The 18,130-nt window shown below is 42.2% G+C and overlaps 1 protein-coding gene across 1 annotated transcript; it reads left to right on the forward strand.

Annotated features, from left to right (window-relative positions):
- Nucleotides 1-1,623: 1,623 nt before the first annotated feature.
- Nucleotides 1,624-15,723, forward strand: tbc1d13 (TBC1 domain family, member 13). The gene is made up of 12 exons (XM_062553409.1): nucleotides 1,624-1,691; nucleotides 3,806-3,879; nucleotides 4,072-4,112; nucleotides 4,515-4,576; nucleotides 5,671-5,770; nucleotides 6,150-6,232; nucleotides 6,878-7,037; nucleotides 8,924-9,134; nucleotides 10,982-11,145; nucleotides 11,370-11,530; nucleotides 12,409-12,466; nucleotides 12,607-15,723. Exons 1-12 carry the CDS (start codon nucleotides 1,669-1,671, stop codon nucleotides 12,670-12,672), a joined length of 1,203 nt encoding a protein of 400 aa, XP_062409393.1. The 5' UTR covers nucleotides 1,624-1,668; the 3' UTR covers nucleotides 12,673-15,723.
- The last annotated feature ends 2,407 nt before the right edge of the window (nucleotides 15,724-18,130 follow it).

Consider the following 18,130-nt stretch of genomic DNA (forward strand, 5'->3'; position numbering starts at 1 on the left):
GGTGTGCTGGTGGAGGGCTATGCTTAGTAAAATAGGGTGGCGCATGTCCATGGCCTGGCTTGTACTGGCAACCAGCGAAGTCCAAGTATAACAGATGTTATGGTTACATTTTTATATGGTTATAGTAAAGTATAAACATGGTTGCAACATTCTGATCAAGTTGAAGACTTCTAGTAGTCTGGCTATCACCAGACTAAGCTCAATATTTTAAGATTGAAGATTGGGGAGTCTGCACTGTACTGCACAAGAGGCATAATCAATGCATAGTTCAAATAACTCTGTACGCATTTGGATAGTCCTTCAGCCAATCAGAACAACAATCTGGGTGCGCCTAGTGGATAAGTCTGTTTGTGATTGGCTCCAGCAAACATGGACAGGAAGCAGGAGAGATAAATGTGCAGGTTTCCAACCTGAACTGAAGCACGAAATCAAATTGCCAGCAAGATCGGGCTGGGTTTGCCCGATGACTTCTAGCACAATCAGGAAGACCAGAAAATAAAACATTACAATAATCAAGTCTTGAAGATACAAATGCATGAATTAATGTTTCGGCAGCACATAACTTTACAAAATAGTTTACCTATGTAGAGATTGTAAAATGCTGTCTTGGGAAGCCTTTATGTGAGACTAGAATGTCAGACTTTCGGTATTGATACACCAATTGACACACAGTATCTCAGACATGTTTCTAGATTTGGGCCATATTTTTGGGGGGGCTTTTATGCCTTTAATCAGACAAGACAGTTTAGAGTGACAGAAAGCGAGTGGGAGAGAGAGTAAGGGCGGGGTGGGAATAGAACCCGAGTCACCGGCGTGCGGTGCAGGTGCCCTAGCCAGTCGCGCCACAACTGGGGCCCCTTGTAAGCAATTTTGACATAAAAGGTAGGCTAGATATTGGTTTATATAGTTATTCCGAACTTGTGGGTCCATATTAGTTATTTTAAGAAGTGGTTTGATAATTGCAGTTTTAAAAGCTAATTGCAGGGCATAGGGCGAGTCACTTGTTAATATAAAGAAGAAAATAAGTAAGACAGGCAGTAGTTCCTTAAAAAGACAAGATGGTATTGGGTCTAATAGACATGCTATCGACTTAGAAGCAATTACAAACGTAGGGCCTCAAGGGAAATCATTTCAAACTGCTTGCATCCTTCAGTGTGACTCCAGCATTCTGCAAAGATGGTGAACTTGTCTTTAACCAAGTCAAAATAGTCACATTAAAATAAAATAAAATAAAATAAAAAATCAGTAGCCTAAGTCTGCAGTGAAGAACTAGATGCAGGGGTATTTTGAGGGGGCATTTTGGTATGCTAACTGTTCCAAACAAAAAAAAATCATTTGTATTAGTAGGCCTAATCAACTCAGAGAAATATAGGCAGGTAGCTGAGAGTTTGCTATTCTAAAACTCTATCAATCTATTGTTTTGTCATTCATTGAAGTAAGATGTGAACTTTTCAATAAAGAACTACGTTTTTAATATACTCATATAGTTACCAAAAGATGATGAAGAATAGCCTACATTCAAACAGTTGTTACAGTAAGGGGCAACGACGTGTTTAAGTAAGCTAATTAGCTTTGTTTGGACCGGATGCCTTTCCTGACAAAGCCGAATTGTTTCCCCATCGGACTATTTTTATAGCAGCACCCGGGCGCTTCAGTAAGGAAGTCAACATGTCGACTTCGTACCGAAACAGGTGAGACTACTCGTCGCGGAATGACATTCAGAATTAATGTAGGCTTCTGATTATGAAAGTGCAAAGGCATAGTCTCTATATATTTCAAGTCAAACGGAGAATGTGTGTTATCTTTTCTTTGCACGTTGTATTGTACTGGTATTATTCAGCACACTCGCGGATCGCTCTGTTCCGTTGTCTCTATGCAATGCAATGTGGGTAGCTAGTCAGTGTTAACCGATTATGTTAAACGCCGCTAGTTCGATGATTGAGTGGGTGATTATGTGTCATGGATTTAGCTAAAATGTCCTTAGCTAATGGGTTGGTCTTTTCTTGCTATCATAGTCCGCAATTAAGTTGCAGTTAGGATTCATCTATGAGTGGCATCGATGGCATCGATAGCCCATCAAATGGCCAGCTGTTCTTTCTCAAAATCGAGAATTAATTACCTTTTGGTAATTACCATATTTATGACAACAAATGTCTCACAGTGCAAGTTGCATGTACTCTTATCATTGCATTATCTTCATCGTAGAAAATGGGCTATGTGCTGGTTTAGTAACTGACAACTGAAGTGTCGTTAACTTTCATTTGACAACTTTTCATTCACTTGTTAAACGGTTAGCAGATGAACTCGCCGATACTTTGATTCAGTGGCGAAAAATGCAGAACTGGTGCCATGTAATTCCTGAAATTGAATTAGTGTGCTCTTGCTTGCAGACAACTCCGCATTCTCTACTGATCACATTATCAGGAGTACGCCTACACATTCTCTGTTAAAACAGTCATACCTCGCTTTTTGGACGCATTTGCAACAATATTTCCATTTTTTTAGCCCAGTTAGTTGATCGATAAATACTTACTTACTAAATACTTAAATGCAACGCTTGCTTATTAAATTTGTTTTTATCTGGTCGATGAATCTTCGATACCTTGGTAATGCAAGTTAACATAACGGCTGGTTAATGGTTAGACGTTCAACAAGGCGTGAGAGGCGGACAAGGCTTTTCTTTTCCTGTAAGTAAGTGAAGCCGAACATCTAGCTGACCATATGCAGTTTCTGAATGAACTAAAAACAGGATGTCGTGGTCACGCTTAAGGAAAGAGGTGTCATTACTGGGGATGTGCGGTCTATGACACTAATGTTTCATTAAAACTGTAACATCATCAGCTTTGTGCAGCCTACTAGCCTAACAATTGACTTCAGATTGCCCAACAAATGAAATCAAACTACTTTGCCTGTAAAGAGACTGCTGCCACACATCCCTGAGAGGGAATCAAATCGGTTGTCCTGTTCAGGGAAATATGACCTCATCCATGTCTTGTGATCTTCCTGGATAGTCAGCTGACACAGAATGGAGAACCTTTATTGATCACCTGCCCCTGTGTCGGGCTCTAGCCTCTCAAGAGCCAGAATGTAGAAGGCAAACTGGCACATGTGGGATTGAAAGAGGTGCTATTTTCACGTAACTACATAATGAGAGAAGTGATGCCTATTAAAGTTTCTATTCACTGATGCTCCCCGTGGAGTCCTTGTGATCCTGGTCTAGCCCACAAACATACTGACACTCTGTCTGTGTCTGAGGCTTCACTAGGTATGCGTAAAATATGCATTAATGTGGGCGAAGTCACTTATGTCGACACTAGTGTTTCTGTCCTAGTGTCCTCAGATATTTTCATGACCGTAGTGAGGAAAAAGGAAAAAGTGACACAATCAAAGAAGCATTAAAAAGCAATGCCGAGAGCTGATGTGTTGAAATGAACTACACAGTTTGGGTGCTCCCTTCAGGATGCAGCATTCTATCATTTCCTTTCTTCAATCCTTCTTAATCTGTCTTGAGAATAGTGCAAAACCTGATCGAGCCCTGTCTCTGTGTGTGGAGTGGCCATGGAGTTAAATCCCTCTACCTCATCAGTTCATGTACAGGGCTTACAGGTTAAACCGCAGGTGTTACACCTCACATATGAGCTAAATCCCTTTTAATATAACAGTAGGTTAAATATGCAGTGTGTATGGAAAGTGATTTGGGTAGTCTCTTTGGAGACACTGTAGGTGTTCCATTTCAGAAATGTCTTGAAGAAATGGCTGTTGTTACGAGTTATTTTGTAACAGTTCTTTGCCTCGGTGTTCCAAGGATCCAGGAATTCAAAGGGGCTTTGGGAGAGGAAAAAATCGACCTGAAGGCGCTTCGCGAGCTCTGCTTTAGTGGTGAGTCATTGCTGAGGTCTTGGTCCTCTCCTGCATAGACTGCAGAGGTTTTTATTTGTCTTCAGGAACCAGGCTATACCCTTATGCAGTCAGTTAGCTATACATGATCATATTTGTGATTGTGACTGACAGTGGAATGAGTATTGATGTGGTCTCCTGGAATAATATGACTCTCTCCCAACTCTCTTTCAGGAATCCCCTTTGAAGGTGGAATACGTGCTTTGTGTTGGAAGGTAAATTTATCTTGAGAAGCTGTATGATTAGATTTTACAATTTCCCATAGACTTTCCATGGAATATTTACACGTTTAGTTGAAGTTTGATCTGCTAATAAAATTAGTTATCATAGACCAGGCAAAGACAGTAGTGAGTGATTGATGGATGTCTGATGTTGAAGATGTTACAACATGCGTGTGATTGAAAAAGAGTTGCATAAGCACTGAAATTGCAGTCTGGCTTAGTATTACAGTTTGTATGTATGCGTGCTGTGTTGGACTTCAGACTCAAAGAGAAGCTTGTTGTGCATCTTTTAAAGTCTCATGATCTGTTGAAGTCTCAGTCTCGTGACAGTCAGTTTTTGACACAACTTCAAAGGTGTGTGGGCACAATAAACTTACACTTATCTTTCACTGTCAGATCCTGTTAAACTACCTGCCCCTGGATCAGTTGCTATGGGAGTCCTTCTTGGAAAAACAGAGGTAAGAAGGGGGGCTTCTCAATCTGTGTCCAGCAGCCTAGGTTCCCCGCCACAGCTTTGATCAGGTTCCGCGTCATTGGTTGACCCTCTGGAGTTTGGCCAGGGCTTTCATTTTCCACCGTAGATTCCGCTGATGCTGTTGTCGCTCGGGGGCCTGGCTGGTTTCAAATGCACAACCCCAATACACGCACGCGCTCACAGATACACATGCCCATAAACGCTGCACAACCCCACCACACACAAGCTCACAGACACAGAAATACACACATGCTCACAGACACTACACAACCCCACAACACCCTCACTCACAGACAAACACTCACAGACAGAGACACACACACATGCTCACAGACACTACACAACCCCACAACACACACTCTCACAGACATACACTCACAGACAGAGACACACACACATGCTCACAGACACTACACAACCCCACAACACACATGCTCATAGACAAATGCTCACAGACACAGACACACACACACCCATGCTCACAGACACTACACACACACACTCACAGACATACACACACGCTCACAGACATACACTCACAGACACTACAGAACCACACCACACACATGCTCACAAACGCACACATACACACACTCTCAGAGACGCTACACAAGCCTACTACACATACGCTCAGACACCGCACAACCCCACCACATGCATGCTCACACACAAGCACTCACAGACACAGACACAGGCGCACACACACTCACAGACTCCACACACACACACACACACTCACACATCCCGACGCTTCAAGTCCCAGTTGAACCTTAGAGGAGCGTGGTGCTGATGAGTCATGGTTGGCTGCTTGAGGAATTCAGCTTCTCCTTAAATTATTCAGCATTACCCACAGTTCCCACTGGGGCCCCTTCCTTTTAATTTAGCGCTGAAATGATTCATCGGGGTTGGATAGCAGCAAACTGCTTATTCCTGTGCTCCACACCCCTATCAAATATCCTTGACAGGCACCATGTTGCTCCCTCACGTCTATGTTTTGCAAGCTTTGTTTGCCCCCTCTTTTAAAGAGTGTCTGTGCTGGGTGATGTGCCAGCTCGCTAGTGTATCCTCTCTGTGCAGGGAGCTGTATTGCCAGTTCCTGAAGGAAATGATCATCCAGCCGGGCATCGCCAAGGCCAACCTGGGGCTCTCCAGAGAGGACGTGACCATGGAGGACCACGTAAGTGCCTGCCCCCAATATGGACCCACTCACTGGGGGCGTTTTCACTAGTGTGTTGACAGAGTAGTGAAGAAGTGTGGAGTGGGTGAATCCAAATCCAAGTGTAAGTGCACTCTTTGTGTAGTGGATAGAGTATGTGAGCGGCTGTTTTTCACCACCCAGAAGTTTCACATATTCAGAAACATGGTGTATGCATAGATGTTGGCTCTGCAATCCAATTACTCTTTATGCTGGCATATTGCATAAGACTCATTAGTGATATAACCAACGGGGAACACAAGATGCACCATCATCTAGTCAGAACTTTGAAGCTCAGCTTGCCTCAGCTTTCTACCCTCTTCTTTCTCTCATTCTCTCTATCTTCATCTCTCTCTCTCAGCCTCTGAACCCAAACCCTGACAGCAGATGGAACAACTACTTCAAAGACAATGAGGTTCTGCTTCAGATCGATAAAGATGTCAGGTTGGTTATAGACACACCAAAGGCGCCAAGTCTTCCTTTGATATCCAAAGGAGCTTTCTCTCCCCAATAGCCTTCTCTATATCCTTTTAACAGGGCATGCATTATTGAAAAGTTCTCAAAGGTAGAGAGGGTTGGGAAATGGTGTTTTTCAAAAGGTAGATTTAAAAAAAAAAAAAAAAACTTTTTTGATGGGATTCACCTTTGAATGAAGAGTTTCTCATGTGTATGTGCTCTTCCTAATTTAACATATAAAAACCTGATTTATCTAATTGCAATAAAGGAATTGGTCACAAAGAAATTAGAGCACATTTGGGTGGTGCACTATAACTTAACCTTAAAACAAAAAAGGCATGGTTTAAAGAAAAAGAAGGCATAGTTTAAAAATGACATCATTGTCAAAAAAGTGCATCTATCTCCAAGAATCACACTGACCAGCAGTGGTCATATTAATTTAATTGACCGCATTTACATCACTAGTTCATGGTATTGAATTACATCCTGCCACATCTGTAATTGAAAACATGTGCTACCAGTTTTATGCCAGCCTGGCGTGTTGCTCAATTATTTTTATGTATATATCTACGTTGTGTGTGTGTTTGTGCGCGTGTGTGCGTGCCTGCCTGCCTGCCTGCCTGCCTTCTCCAGGCGACTGTATCCAGACATGGCCTTCTTCCAGAGGCCCACAGAGTTCCCCTGCAAGCTCATCCTCGACCCTCAGAACGATTACGAAACCCTCCGGCGCCGTGTGGAGCAAACAACCCTCAAATCTCAGACTGTGGACCGTAACCGCAGTGGAGTCACCAACGTGAGTGCGGGTGTGTGTGTTTCTGTGTGTGAGGTAGCCTTTGATTCGGCTCAAAAAGCATTTTCAAAGGGGTTGTTGATGAGCTGTGTCTTCTCTTTGCCTCGGTCAGTGTGTCCACAGTGAGAGACCGGTGAGTATTAGAGGGTTGGGTGTGTGAGAGTGAGTCTGTCTGCGTGTGTTTTGTTTATGATGGAGTTGTCATGCATAGAGTGAGTCAGTGCACTCACGCGGAAGACTGGTGAGTACGCAAAGCCTGAGTGTGTCAATACTGAGTGCTGTGTTTGTTTACAGTGAATTTTTGTTAAATGAGACTTGACGTGGTTATTCACAAGGGTACTGTTTTTGACCTAAAAGGACCAGAGGGGTATCTCACAAAACCTAGATAAGGGATTAAGCTGGGATTTTTGGTTATCCTGGCTGAATTTAGCCTTGACTTGGTTTCACAGCCGGACTTAATTCCGATGTTAATAATATTGTCTTATTGGTTCTGCCAGCTGTCATTCAAATCAGACCTCCATGTGAAAAGAGCTTTTATACTGTACTAGTATATCAATCAATAATAGTAACTCAATGCATTTGCTAGCAGAATACATCAGTCTGTCTGACTAATACCATATAGTTATCATTTTAATTGTGATAGCCTTCATCAACCAATACTCGTTATCTGCTTGTTTTGTTGATAGATGTTTGATGAATAGCCTACTGTAGTAGTTTTTTGAAAATGGAGGGCAAAAAAGGTGTTTTCAACAAATTTGGTTATAAAGACAATATAAAGACATAAATATAAAGACTATATAGTCATACTATGTTTGTCTTTGTAATGGCAAGTGCTTTCTTAATGCAGTCGCATGCTGAGATATGCTCACAAGTGGGTGCATAATGTAACTTTGCATTCAGTTGGTCCATCACACCTACTCTCACTGCTTTACAGAAACAGCCATGTTTCACCATACAAAAAAGAAGAACTTTACTTCATTGTTAGTCTATATCAAAAGCGGTTGTTCCCTTTGTGTGAATGCCACCATTTTCTGCTTCTTTTGTTTTATTCCAACTGTGGGTCTGTGGAGAAAAACGAGAACACGCACATATCCTGAATTACTTACACTTGGCTTGACATAGTCGCTCCTACTCATCCTGGATTGATGTTAATGAAACGTGTTGAGCCAGGATGACCAGACAACGCTAGGTCAAGCCTCGCGTTATCACTTATCTTTGATGTCTTAATTCTGCCTTTGTGAAATGACCCCTCTGCTGTCTCTAATGCCAAATGTTTCCTTCATGTCTACAAACGTTAATACTGGCAGTTCTCCCACAGTGTTTAACAAATGTGGTTTTAGTGTTGTTTACATAGAGGTTATGTAAGCTGTGGTTTGATTCCCCTAATATGTAGTACCTGATGTAGTAGTCTTCAGATTTCAGAAATAGAAGATCTAAAAGACAATACTATGTCTACTAATCAGCAAACATCATTGCCTGAGAATGATTGTGTGGAAAGGGCAGGATTTAAGCATACATTGCTAATAGCTTCAAGTCACCATAGGCGATGTAGAGGTACCGCTCCCCAAGACAAGTAGAGACCTGTTTTGTTAAGAGTTCCATATAAGGTTCCACATAGAAGTCCATATAGCACTTGTGATGCCCTCAGAAGAACTAAAGTGTCTCAGGTTCACTGTGCTGGAATTCAGGCTTAGCCTGGAGCCGGACCATTTAAGATTTGAAAATAGATCATTGTATGTAATAGGTTCGAACTTTTCTTTTAACTTCAGATACTTACTGAGGTGCCCTTAGTAATTTTGTGTTATGTGTCATCATAGCAGACTCACCTGTTGTTTCTTTACACCCATGGTACCTGTCTGCTTACCTATTTCTCTGCTCCCCTCCCACAGGTGAGCTCTCCTGGGAAAGCGCTCAATCTGTACCCCTCCAATGAGTACGAGGTGCTGCCCAATGGCTGCGAGGCTCACTGGGAGGTGGTGGAGCGCATCCTGTTCATTTATGCCAAGCTCAACCCAGGCATTGCCTATGTGCAGGGCATGAATGAAGTTGTAGGACCCATCTACTACACATTTGCCACGAACCCTAATGAAGAATGGAAAGGTAAGAACAGAAGGAATTTACCTTTTCAACTCGTTTGAATCTTCTTGGCTGAGATGTCATCTAAGTAAAGGTGATGGTAGCACTTCATTGCCTGAATAAATACGCAGAATAGCATTGTGATCAATATCTGAATGTGCAGCTACTGGCTCCCTCCTACTTCCATATCTAATGCAGGCTTCCAAATGTAACATATTGCACTATCGAGTAGAAGCACCTCAAGTTTAGATTATTGGTAGTCGGATAGACTGCGCTTTTGTTCAGATTTGCTTCAGAGCTTAGAGACTTTAGCAGTTGTGTCAGTGAAAGTAAGGTGAAAGAGGACTTGCCTTGATCTTGTTCAAATCTACCTTTAATGTAATGGCACAAGATCAGTGCGATACTTAGGATTGAGTGGCATTAGATTACACACTGAACCCCAGGATCACATTCAGTCTGAGCAACAGTTTCAGAAAGGATTCACCCCTGATGTAGATGAAATCGTGTCCTTGATGTAAATTGACTTTTGAATCCTACATTTATGCTCCCTACCACTAAGAATAATCTGAATCCATATGGTCTCAAAAGTTCCATTTGGTTCTAAATCAATTGCTGTGCGTGCGTGCGTGTGCGTGTGTGTGTGTGTGTGTGTGTTGCTAAAGGTTGACCTTGGTTTGTCCCTATGAAGTAGAGACTGTTTGGGTTGACGTGGCTCTTGTAATTAAATCAAGTCCAATTGGAGATGACTATTTGTGTCTGGACTGTCTGGAATTGTTCACTGCAGTTTACTGCGTGTCATTTCTGAAACCTACAGCATGGAGAACTTCAGATCAGTTTTTGCCCTTAAACCTTATTTTCGGTTGACTGTCAATTCAGTTATACTGACAGTTTTTGAATTTTAAAAACAATAAGCATGAATTTGAGTGCTCAAAATGAACCAAATTACCCTGTGAAACTTTCAGATTGAAAAATGTCAGTTAGCAGCCAACAAGCAGCAATATGACACAAGCTGAAAGCGCTGACTTGATGTTTCCATCAATTCCTCGTTTTACACTGAGGGAGACTCTGATGAGAAGACCTTGTGTGTCTGCTTCCACCTACAGGACAAAAGGGGATCTGAAAGAAATGCCTTGTACTTTGTCTTAACCAAAGATCATCTAGTCCTTTGCTAACTTAGGAATCTGCACTTTTCACCCATAGATGAGTCTGAGATATGAATTTTGATAGCAGCGCTGGTCTTGCATAATGAAACTGATATATTATATAACATTATGCACATACATTCTGGTGTAATGTGCTTGTGTATTTCTGGACAAACTCATGTTGAATATTTATAAATCATAAGGTGTTATGTGGTTTACATATTCACAAATGAATGGATGTAAGCTGAGGTTCAGTATAGGCACTGACACCGTAAAGATAACACATGGGTTGAAAATGATATTCATCACATGCAAATTATATTCTCTTCCCTTCTGCTGTAGAATTGCAATATATAATGTGCCTTCTCCCATAGCTCTCTTCAGGCACTTCTTCTTGTATAAACTTACTCTGCATGGCCAATAATGGGGGACCACTCAAATCAGCACATTGTACTCTTTTCCCATACTCTTTGTCACCTTAGTTGCTTTGTTGATGTGGTGCTGTGTGTCAATAGATTGCACTATGATAAACACATCCACTTTCTTAAGAGAATATGAAGTCACTTACTATTTTGAGGCTTTTTATTTGTAGCTGATGCTATATGGAAGTGTGTTTCTAAAATAGGATGTTTTGGAAGTGTGCGAGTTTACTGTGTGTTTGTGTCTGTCTGAGTGTGTGTGTCTCTCTCTGACTGTCTCTGTGTGTGTGTTTGTGTTTTTAATGATCAGAACATGCCGAGGCAGACACCTTCTTCTGCTTCACCAACCTGATGTCGGAGAACCGAGACAACTTCATCAAGAGCCTGGATGACTCTCAGTGTGGCATCACTTACAAGATGGAGAGTGTCTACTCCATGCTCAAAGAGAAGGACATGGAGCTCTACCTTAAGCTGGTGAGCAGGGAAGCTGCTCATCTTTGAGACAGAGAGTTGTTTGGATATGTAATGTATTAGTAGAAATAGATGCTTCTACATCTAGTGGTCCTAGTGGTACCTACCGAAACAAACACCAACAGACAAACTTTATACAGTACCATCTATTTATACAGTACGATCTATCTAAGTTTGTCATCATTTCATACTTCTCTTTCTCTTTCTTTTTCCTCTCTTTCCAACAGCAAGAGCAGAACATTAAGCCTCAGTACTTCACCTTCCGCTGGCTAACCCTGCTGCTGTCTCAGGAGTTCCTTCTGCCTGACGTGATCCGCATCTGGGACACGCTCTTCTCCGACCAGGACCGCTTCCACTTCCTCATCCTGGTCTGCTGTGCCATGCTCACGTAAGACATCCTACCACCACGTCCGTTGGATCATGAAAATCCCTCATACTTGAATGTATTACTTTTTAGTTTGTACGGTATCCTTCAGTGCTACAAGTGCCAAGGAATGTAAGCTTTTTGTATCACTGCTTCTTTGATCAAAGAAGATGCAAAGTTGTCGCTGCCAGTCTTTGCATGCACACTAGTTCATACAATTCTCTGTAGGGGGCACTGCTACTGACACCTATGATCACAAATTGTGGAAGAATAGTGAAGCCCTCACACAAGTCTGTACACACGCACACACATACACACGTGTACACATTATGGTATAGACCCATAGAAACTGTGTACTTGTGCAATGCAGATATGGACAGAGTGTCACCAAAGAATATGTTGGCCATTGTTGCAGACTTAGTGAGATCATGTTCACAAGTTGGTGACCTTGTAGAGAAAATGAGGATGATTGTGGCTTCAGAACACGTTTGTCCAAATTTGAACGCTTTGTGAAATTTACGCTTTGTGAAATGTACACCTATTAAGCAAGATTCAACAATCTTTGATAAACCAAGGGGAGAGCATGTAAGACTTCCAGTTTACAAGGAGTTGTTAGAGCAGGAGATGGATAGAAATAAAGAAACATGCTTTCATTTCTTCAGATAATACATCGAATCACCATGTGGCAGTCATGTTATGTACCGCTGTGCTGTACATCTAGTTATATAGCTCGCATTCAACAGCAGTTGGGGATCTATGAAAGTCATTCTGTCCTGTCAGAAAACCAACCAACCAATTTCTTGAATACAAAACTATATCCAGTGCTCAATGGTATTGCACAACGAACGTACAAATGCTTCTTGCCATTGATTTGTAGAATCTAAATCATGTGTCATTTTTAGGTTGATCCGAGATCAGTTGTTGGCAGGAGACTTTACAATAAACATGAGACTACTTCAGGTAAGTTGATTCTGCCTGTATGAATGAGGTATAATGTGAAATTGGATTTTGATGAATAGTTTGTGTTGGTCTGAATTATTAAACTACTGTCGAGCCCTGACTAAAGATATAGAGTGATCGAATTGAACATTCCATTGCAGGATTATCCCATATCTGATGTGCACACCATCCTCACTAAGGCCAAGGAGCTTCAGGATGGATCGTAGCCATGACGGTGACTTTTGACCTCCCGACTCCTCATCCATCTGCACAGAGAAGGGATGGAGGGGGGATAGAAACCATGGAAACTGGTAACCTGGACGACAACAATGCCCTGTCACACCCTGGGAGGGAGAGGGGGAAGACGCCACCATTGCTGTACATTGTGGGGATAACAAACAATACAAAACGCAACAAAGAAACAAAGAACAATCATGACTCTACGTACGCCTTACCCTCACAGTTGCCACTCTCCCAGCCAGATTGTGTGTGGGCTTGAGCTATTTATTGTTGCACTGAACACTTGAGAAATCCAACACACTCAAAAGCAGAGCAAGCTACAGAGAAACATGCAGGAAAAAGTATCATGTTGAACAGTTACGAAAACACTCCACCTTGTTCGTCTTTTTCCCTTTTACGTATCAGAGGGTTTTACTTTGTTCTTAATCTCTTTTTTTATGAGCGGATGTTTTACGTGATTTACTTGACATATATTACTTTGTGTGTTGTTACTTTTTACTGTGGACTTTATACAAAAGAAGGAATACTACATTTTGAAGATGGGGGCAACTTGAGTTGGTCTGAGATGCACCTTGGCACCTTGGTGTGTCTTGAATCAGAGTTTGAGATCAGAAGATCCTTACAAGTGCTTTTCCCTTTTGGTATAAGGGAATATCGATTGGAACGTTGCCAATCCACTCTTAACAGGGTTCTCGCATGTTCAGGTTCTCTGCTTGGGAGATCATCTGATGTAGTTCACTTCACACACTATGCTAACATCATGCTCACATTCTCATTTTCATTTTATTTTACATATAGTATATATTTAGCAAAACAAACTACTTCCACAGAGTAATTTCCTAACTACTAATGTTTAGCCTTGACTCTTCAACAGTTAGAAGGATTAGTATAAGTGACTGCGAGCTCATGCATCCATTGGCGTGAGAAGTGGTGTGTGAATGAAAAGTGAGTGTGAGCTAGTTCTCCACCTCATAGTACCCTTATTATGTATAGTGCATAATGCATAATGATACCCGCTTAAGTGCTTTTTTGGTGATTGTCTACTTGACAGCTGACGAATGTCATATCTGGCCTTCTGATCTACTCTGTAAAATGTAGTAGTTGTTGCCTTGTTAGCGGAAGGGCACTGTGTTATCGATACAGTTATTTGCAAACTCAAATCGTTTACGAACAAACATAAATAATCCCGTCGCTAAATATTGCCCAGTCTAAAATTCAAACAATTTGATAAACAATGTATAGAAATTCGCGAAATAGTTATCCTGTGAATATAAACATTGACCTTTTCTTTGCCAGCCACATTTCTTACTTAAAGAGATTCATTTTTGATTTTAAGTTAAATTGCTAAATTAAGTGCAATAATGCATCAGACAGAAAATAAGCGATCTAAAAGTGGTTATCATCTCACTAAGCTTTGTGTAACTTTGTAGTTATGAGCATGACTGCGATTTCAGCTGTACAATGCTATATGTGTGAAGTCTGACTTCAAAACCAGATCAAAGGCAGATCAATGTGCTCTAAATGTATCTTGATCTGTGAGGCCAGCTTTGATGGCTAAGCCATACCAGGCTGTTTTTCCTCACAACTGAAGAATATGATACTGGCTTGGCACCTTTTGGTGTTGGAACGCCAACCAATGGAAGTGTTTTCAGATCTAGAACCACCCACAGCTCCTCTGACTTTGCCAGTAGAGTTAGTGAGGTTTTTCTGAAAGTCACTCAAAGTCTCCCTCCCTCTCTTTCTTTTGCCCTGGAACTACAGTGATCCCCCTCTCTCCTTGCTTTGTTAGGCTCTCGTAAATTTTGGGTCATGTATCTTCAGCTGAAGTGGACTTGTCACCCATTCTCATTTAGCATGCCGGTATTGTCTCTGCGCGCACACTAGGCGCTTTCATTGCTCACGAGGCTACAATGTTGCTCTTTCAGGCAGGCCCGCAGTCATCAGAGATGACTTTACTTGGGTGTTTGTGTGTCCTTTTTTTGTTTTGTTTTTGTCTCTTGAGCAAAATAACCCATTGGCATTTGTCACTACTGGCACAACAAGCCTTGCAGTGAGCAGTTTCTTCTTGCCAATATCCCCATGACATCTGCATAACAGTGCTTCAACAAATAGAAGTGTTTTTTTTTTTTTTTTTTTTTTTTTTTATGGGGCAAGTTGGATAATTCCAGATTCTCCTCTGGACCATTACTGTTACTGTTGTTGTCCCAGACAGCCTTTCTGTGAGTATGAATACTACTCACTTGACAATGAAGACATATTGAGGCTGGTTGCCTTTTCCCACAAACCTAGAAGCAGTTTGTGCCATGTACCCTGACATCTGTGAAAATTGTTCATTATGGGTTGCATATGCTACATTTCGACACTCAAGTCCTTGAAGGACGCGGAGAGAGCATGGAGGACACAGGAACTTTGGGCTTCACAGAGTCTCTGCCACTCTCAGCGGTTAAGTTCTCAAATATGCCCTCCTCACTTCCAGTGTTTGTTTTGTTTACATGCTATTAATGGAGGTTTTTTTTTCATACAGTACATATTTGTTTTGTCTTTTTTTGTTTGTCAATTAACTTTTAAATATGAACTTGTGTTGAAGGGGATTTGTGAACGTTTATGGCTTGGACATGGTTGTGCTGTTTGAGACATCACCTCTTCTGTGAAGGCATAAAAGTCATTATGGTACTGGGCATGAAGGCAGGTGTCAGAAGGTGTCTCAGTCTCACTCATATAGAAAGTCTCTCAGCCATTTTCCACCCTTTTTAAGTCTTCCTCTTCCTTAAGTTTACATCTTAAAGATGTCTCTTTCTGATCTTCCTTCCGTTCAGACCACGTTAACTGTGCTTCATGATTTCAGTTTGAACGGACCGCCTGTATTGTGATTGTTAGAGGCTTGTAGGAAAACATGACCTGACCTTTCTCACTACACTCGGTCACTGTTTTGTCCAGTTTTTGGTTTGGCTTGTGGCCGTACAACCTCACCCATTTTTAAGCTTCCATGGGCCTTTTGTTGTGGGGATGGGCCGTGTACATTCACTTTACAATGTGGTCGGTGGTTGGTGGTGGTTGGTGGTGGTGGTGGGTGGGTGGGGGGGTGGATGTTTGCCGTTCCGTAGCCAGGCAGAGAAGAAGCATAATTCAGTTGATTGCTCTGATTTGGCCAAACCTTGCCAAGAGTTTTATTAAAAATCCAAAGCATCTTTTTATTCGCAGAGGCAGGTCGTTCCCTCAGCCATGTCTGCTGAGAGTTGCCATTTTTGATAGATTGTATTCAGGCGTTATCAGCCATGTGACTCCTATGTGTGGAATTTCTTTTCCTCAAGGTTTCTTTTTGTGACACATTAACGTGAATGCCAAGGTCACAATGCATCTCTCAACTGTCTTCCTAGCCCCAACCCCTCTCTCTCTGTCCGTCTCTCTTTCTCTCTGTTTGTCTCTCTCACTGGATCATCATTGTGTTCATTAAAAGATACAAATTCTTTCTGTCCAGTCCCTTCCTCACTTTCTTCCTCTTCCTGTTCTCCCCTCTCCCTCCCTGTTCTCCTACCAGACATGTGCTAGCGCACTGTTTGTTCTTCTCCACCTCCTCAGGCTCGTTGCGTAAGACCACAGGGCTCCCTCCAGCCCTGATGGTTAACACATGTTGGGGAGCCATGTGTTTTGGCTATACTGCTCTGCAGCGCAGGGAAACGGAACATGTGGCCCTGTGGTTCTAGAGGTGCTTGGGCAGGCCTCCGGGTGGGGATAGCTGGGGGTGATTTTTAAGGGAAAGCAGACTGAGGGTGAAGCTGGCATTTGTTGGTGCCCGGCCCGGGTCACGGAGAAGGCAAGCGTGGTCAGAGTGGCTGTGAGGATTTTGTTCATTGGGTGGAGTTGGTGAGCAGGGCAGATGTGGGCACAATAACATGATTTAATCTGCAGTTGAGGCTGACGTTTCTGGTGTGGGCACAATAACATGATTTAATCTGCAGTGGAAGGCTGACGTCTCTGATGCAAAGCCAGTGAGTCAGTGCCTGCTGTTGGTTAGTTTGGTGGATCACGAGGGTTTGTGACCAAGATCGTCTTCCTGAGTGTTGTCTTTGGGAGCATCAGTGAAGAAAGGTAAATCTCCGGGTCTTTGATCAACATCTTTGTTGGGCCAAATCCACACTGTTTTCTTACTGAGAAATCTGAGCCTGCCCATCAAATGTGGTTATTTTGTATACGCAGTTTTTATTTTGCACGTCTTGCCTTGCTGTGTAAATAATAGCTTTTAACTAACCAGTTAACACGGCCAGCCAGTTTAGGCCTCAGTTTTGTCACAGAGATGGACATGGAAGTTCAGAGAGAAAGAAACGGAAAGAGGAGAAGAAGAAGAAGGGATGGGGGGAAGGGCGTGAGGGGAAAGGAATAGTGAGCGAACGGAGTGAGGGAATGAGGGAGGGTGAGGGAATGAGATCACATTTAAAATTGACATTGGAGCTGTTGGAGTGGGGTGGCGCGGTGGTTCCCAGCAGTGCCGCGTTAAAGGGACAGCGCTCGCCTCTGAGGACGAGGGCAAGCTAACCGAGCATCATCTGAGGACAGACCGTGAGACTTTCCTCCTGCTCGGAGGGGGGATGGGGACGGGGATGGACAGAAGCCAAGGGGCAGCGGATTTGGATACAGCACTACAGCTCAATGAGGGGAATTAGTTTTTTAAACTAACATGGAAGAAAAGACACTTTTGTACTCTGGCTAGGTGGCAACAAGATGGGTGTTCATTTCAAAAAAGATTTATTAATCTTTACTATTATTTGCCTATCTCTGTCATCTTCCACTTGGTTTGAGGTGACTGTAGTTTTAGGGGATTGTGTAATGCTGATTTTTACTGTCTTTTTATGATGTGATCACTACTATAAACTCATTTTTTAAACTGCTATGTATTTAAGCCTTGTGCCTGAGGCTCTGTTGGATAGTTGAAGGTGTCTAATGTAGCTCTTGCAGCATCTAAGCAGTGTGTTTCTTTTTAATGTATCCTGACTTGTAGTTTTGTTCCAAACTCATTTTGGACCTATTCCGTTTGGGTGGCTCTCTGTATGCGTGGATGTTTGAGTGTTTGAAAGTGTGTGTGAGCTGTGTGTATGTCTGTATGTAAATCTATCAAATTTCTTATTTTGCATGTGTATACATTTTTGTATAAATATCCATAGGTCTTAGCATTGGAGTTATATACATGTTTTTACAGTGTTTGCAAATGCACAATAAATACTTCAACAATGATTACAGTCAGGTATGATTATTTAAAGTTCATTTTCTCAGAAATCATAGCCGTACTCCTTGTGGCAAGGGAAAAGATAACAAAATACCTCATTTTCATTCCATGGGTGCTCTCTCTCTCTCTCTCTCTCTCTCTCTCTCTCTCTCTCTCTCTCTCTCTCTCTCTCTCTCTCTCTCTCTCTCTCTCTCTCTCTCTCTCTCTCTCTCTCTCTCTCTGTG

The sequence above is a fragment of the Sardina pilchardus genome, chromosome 14 (assembly GCF_963854185.1).
Source record: "Sardina pilchardus chromosome 14, fSarPil1.1, whole genome shotgun sequence".
NCBI classification, from domain to species: domain Eukaryota; kingdom Metazoa; phylum Chordata; class Actinopteri; order Clupeiformes; family Clupeidae; genus Sardina; species Sardina pilchardus.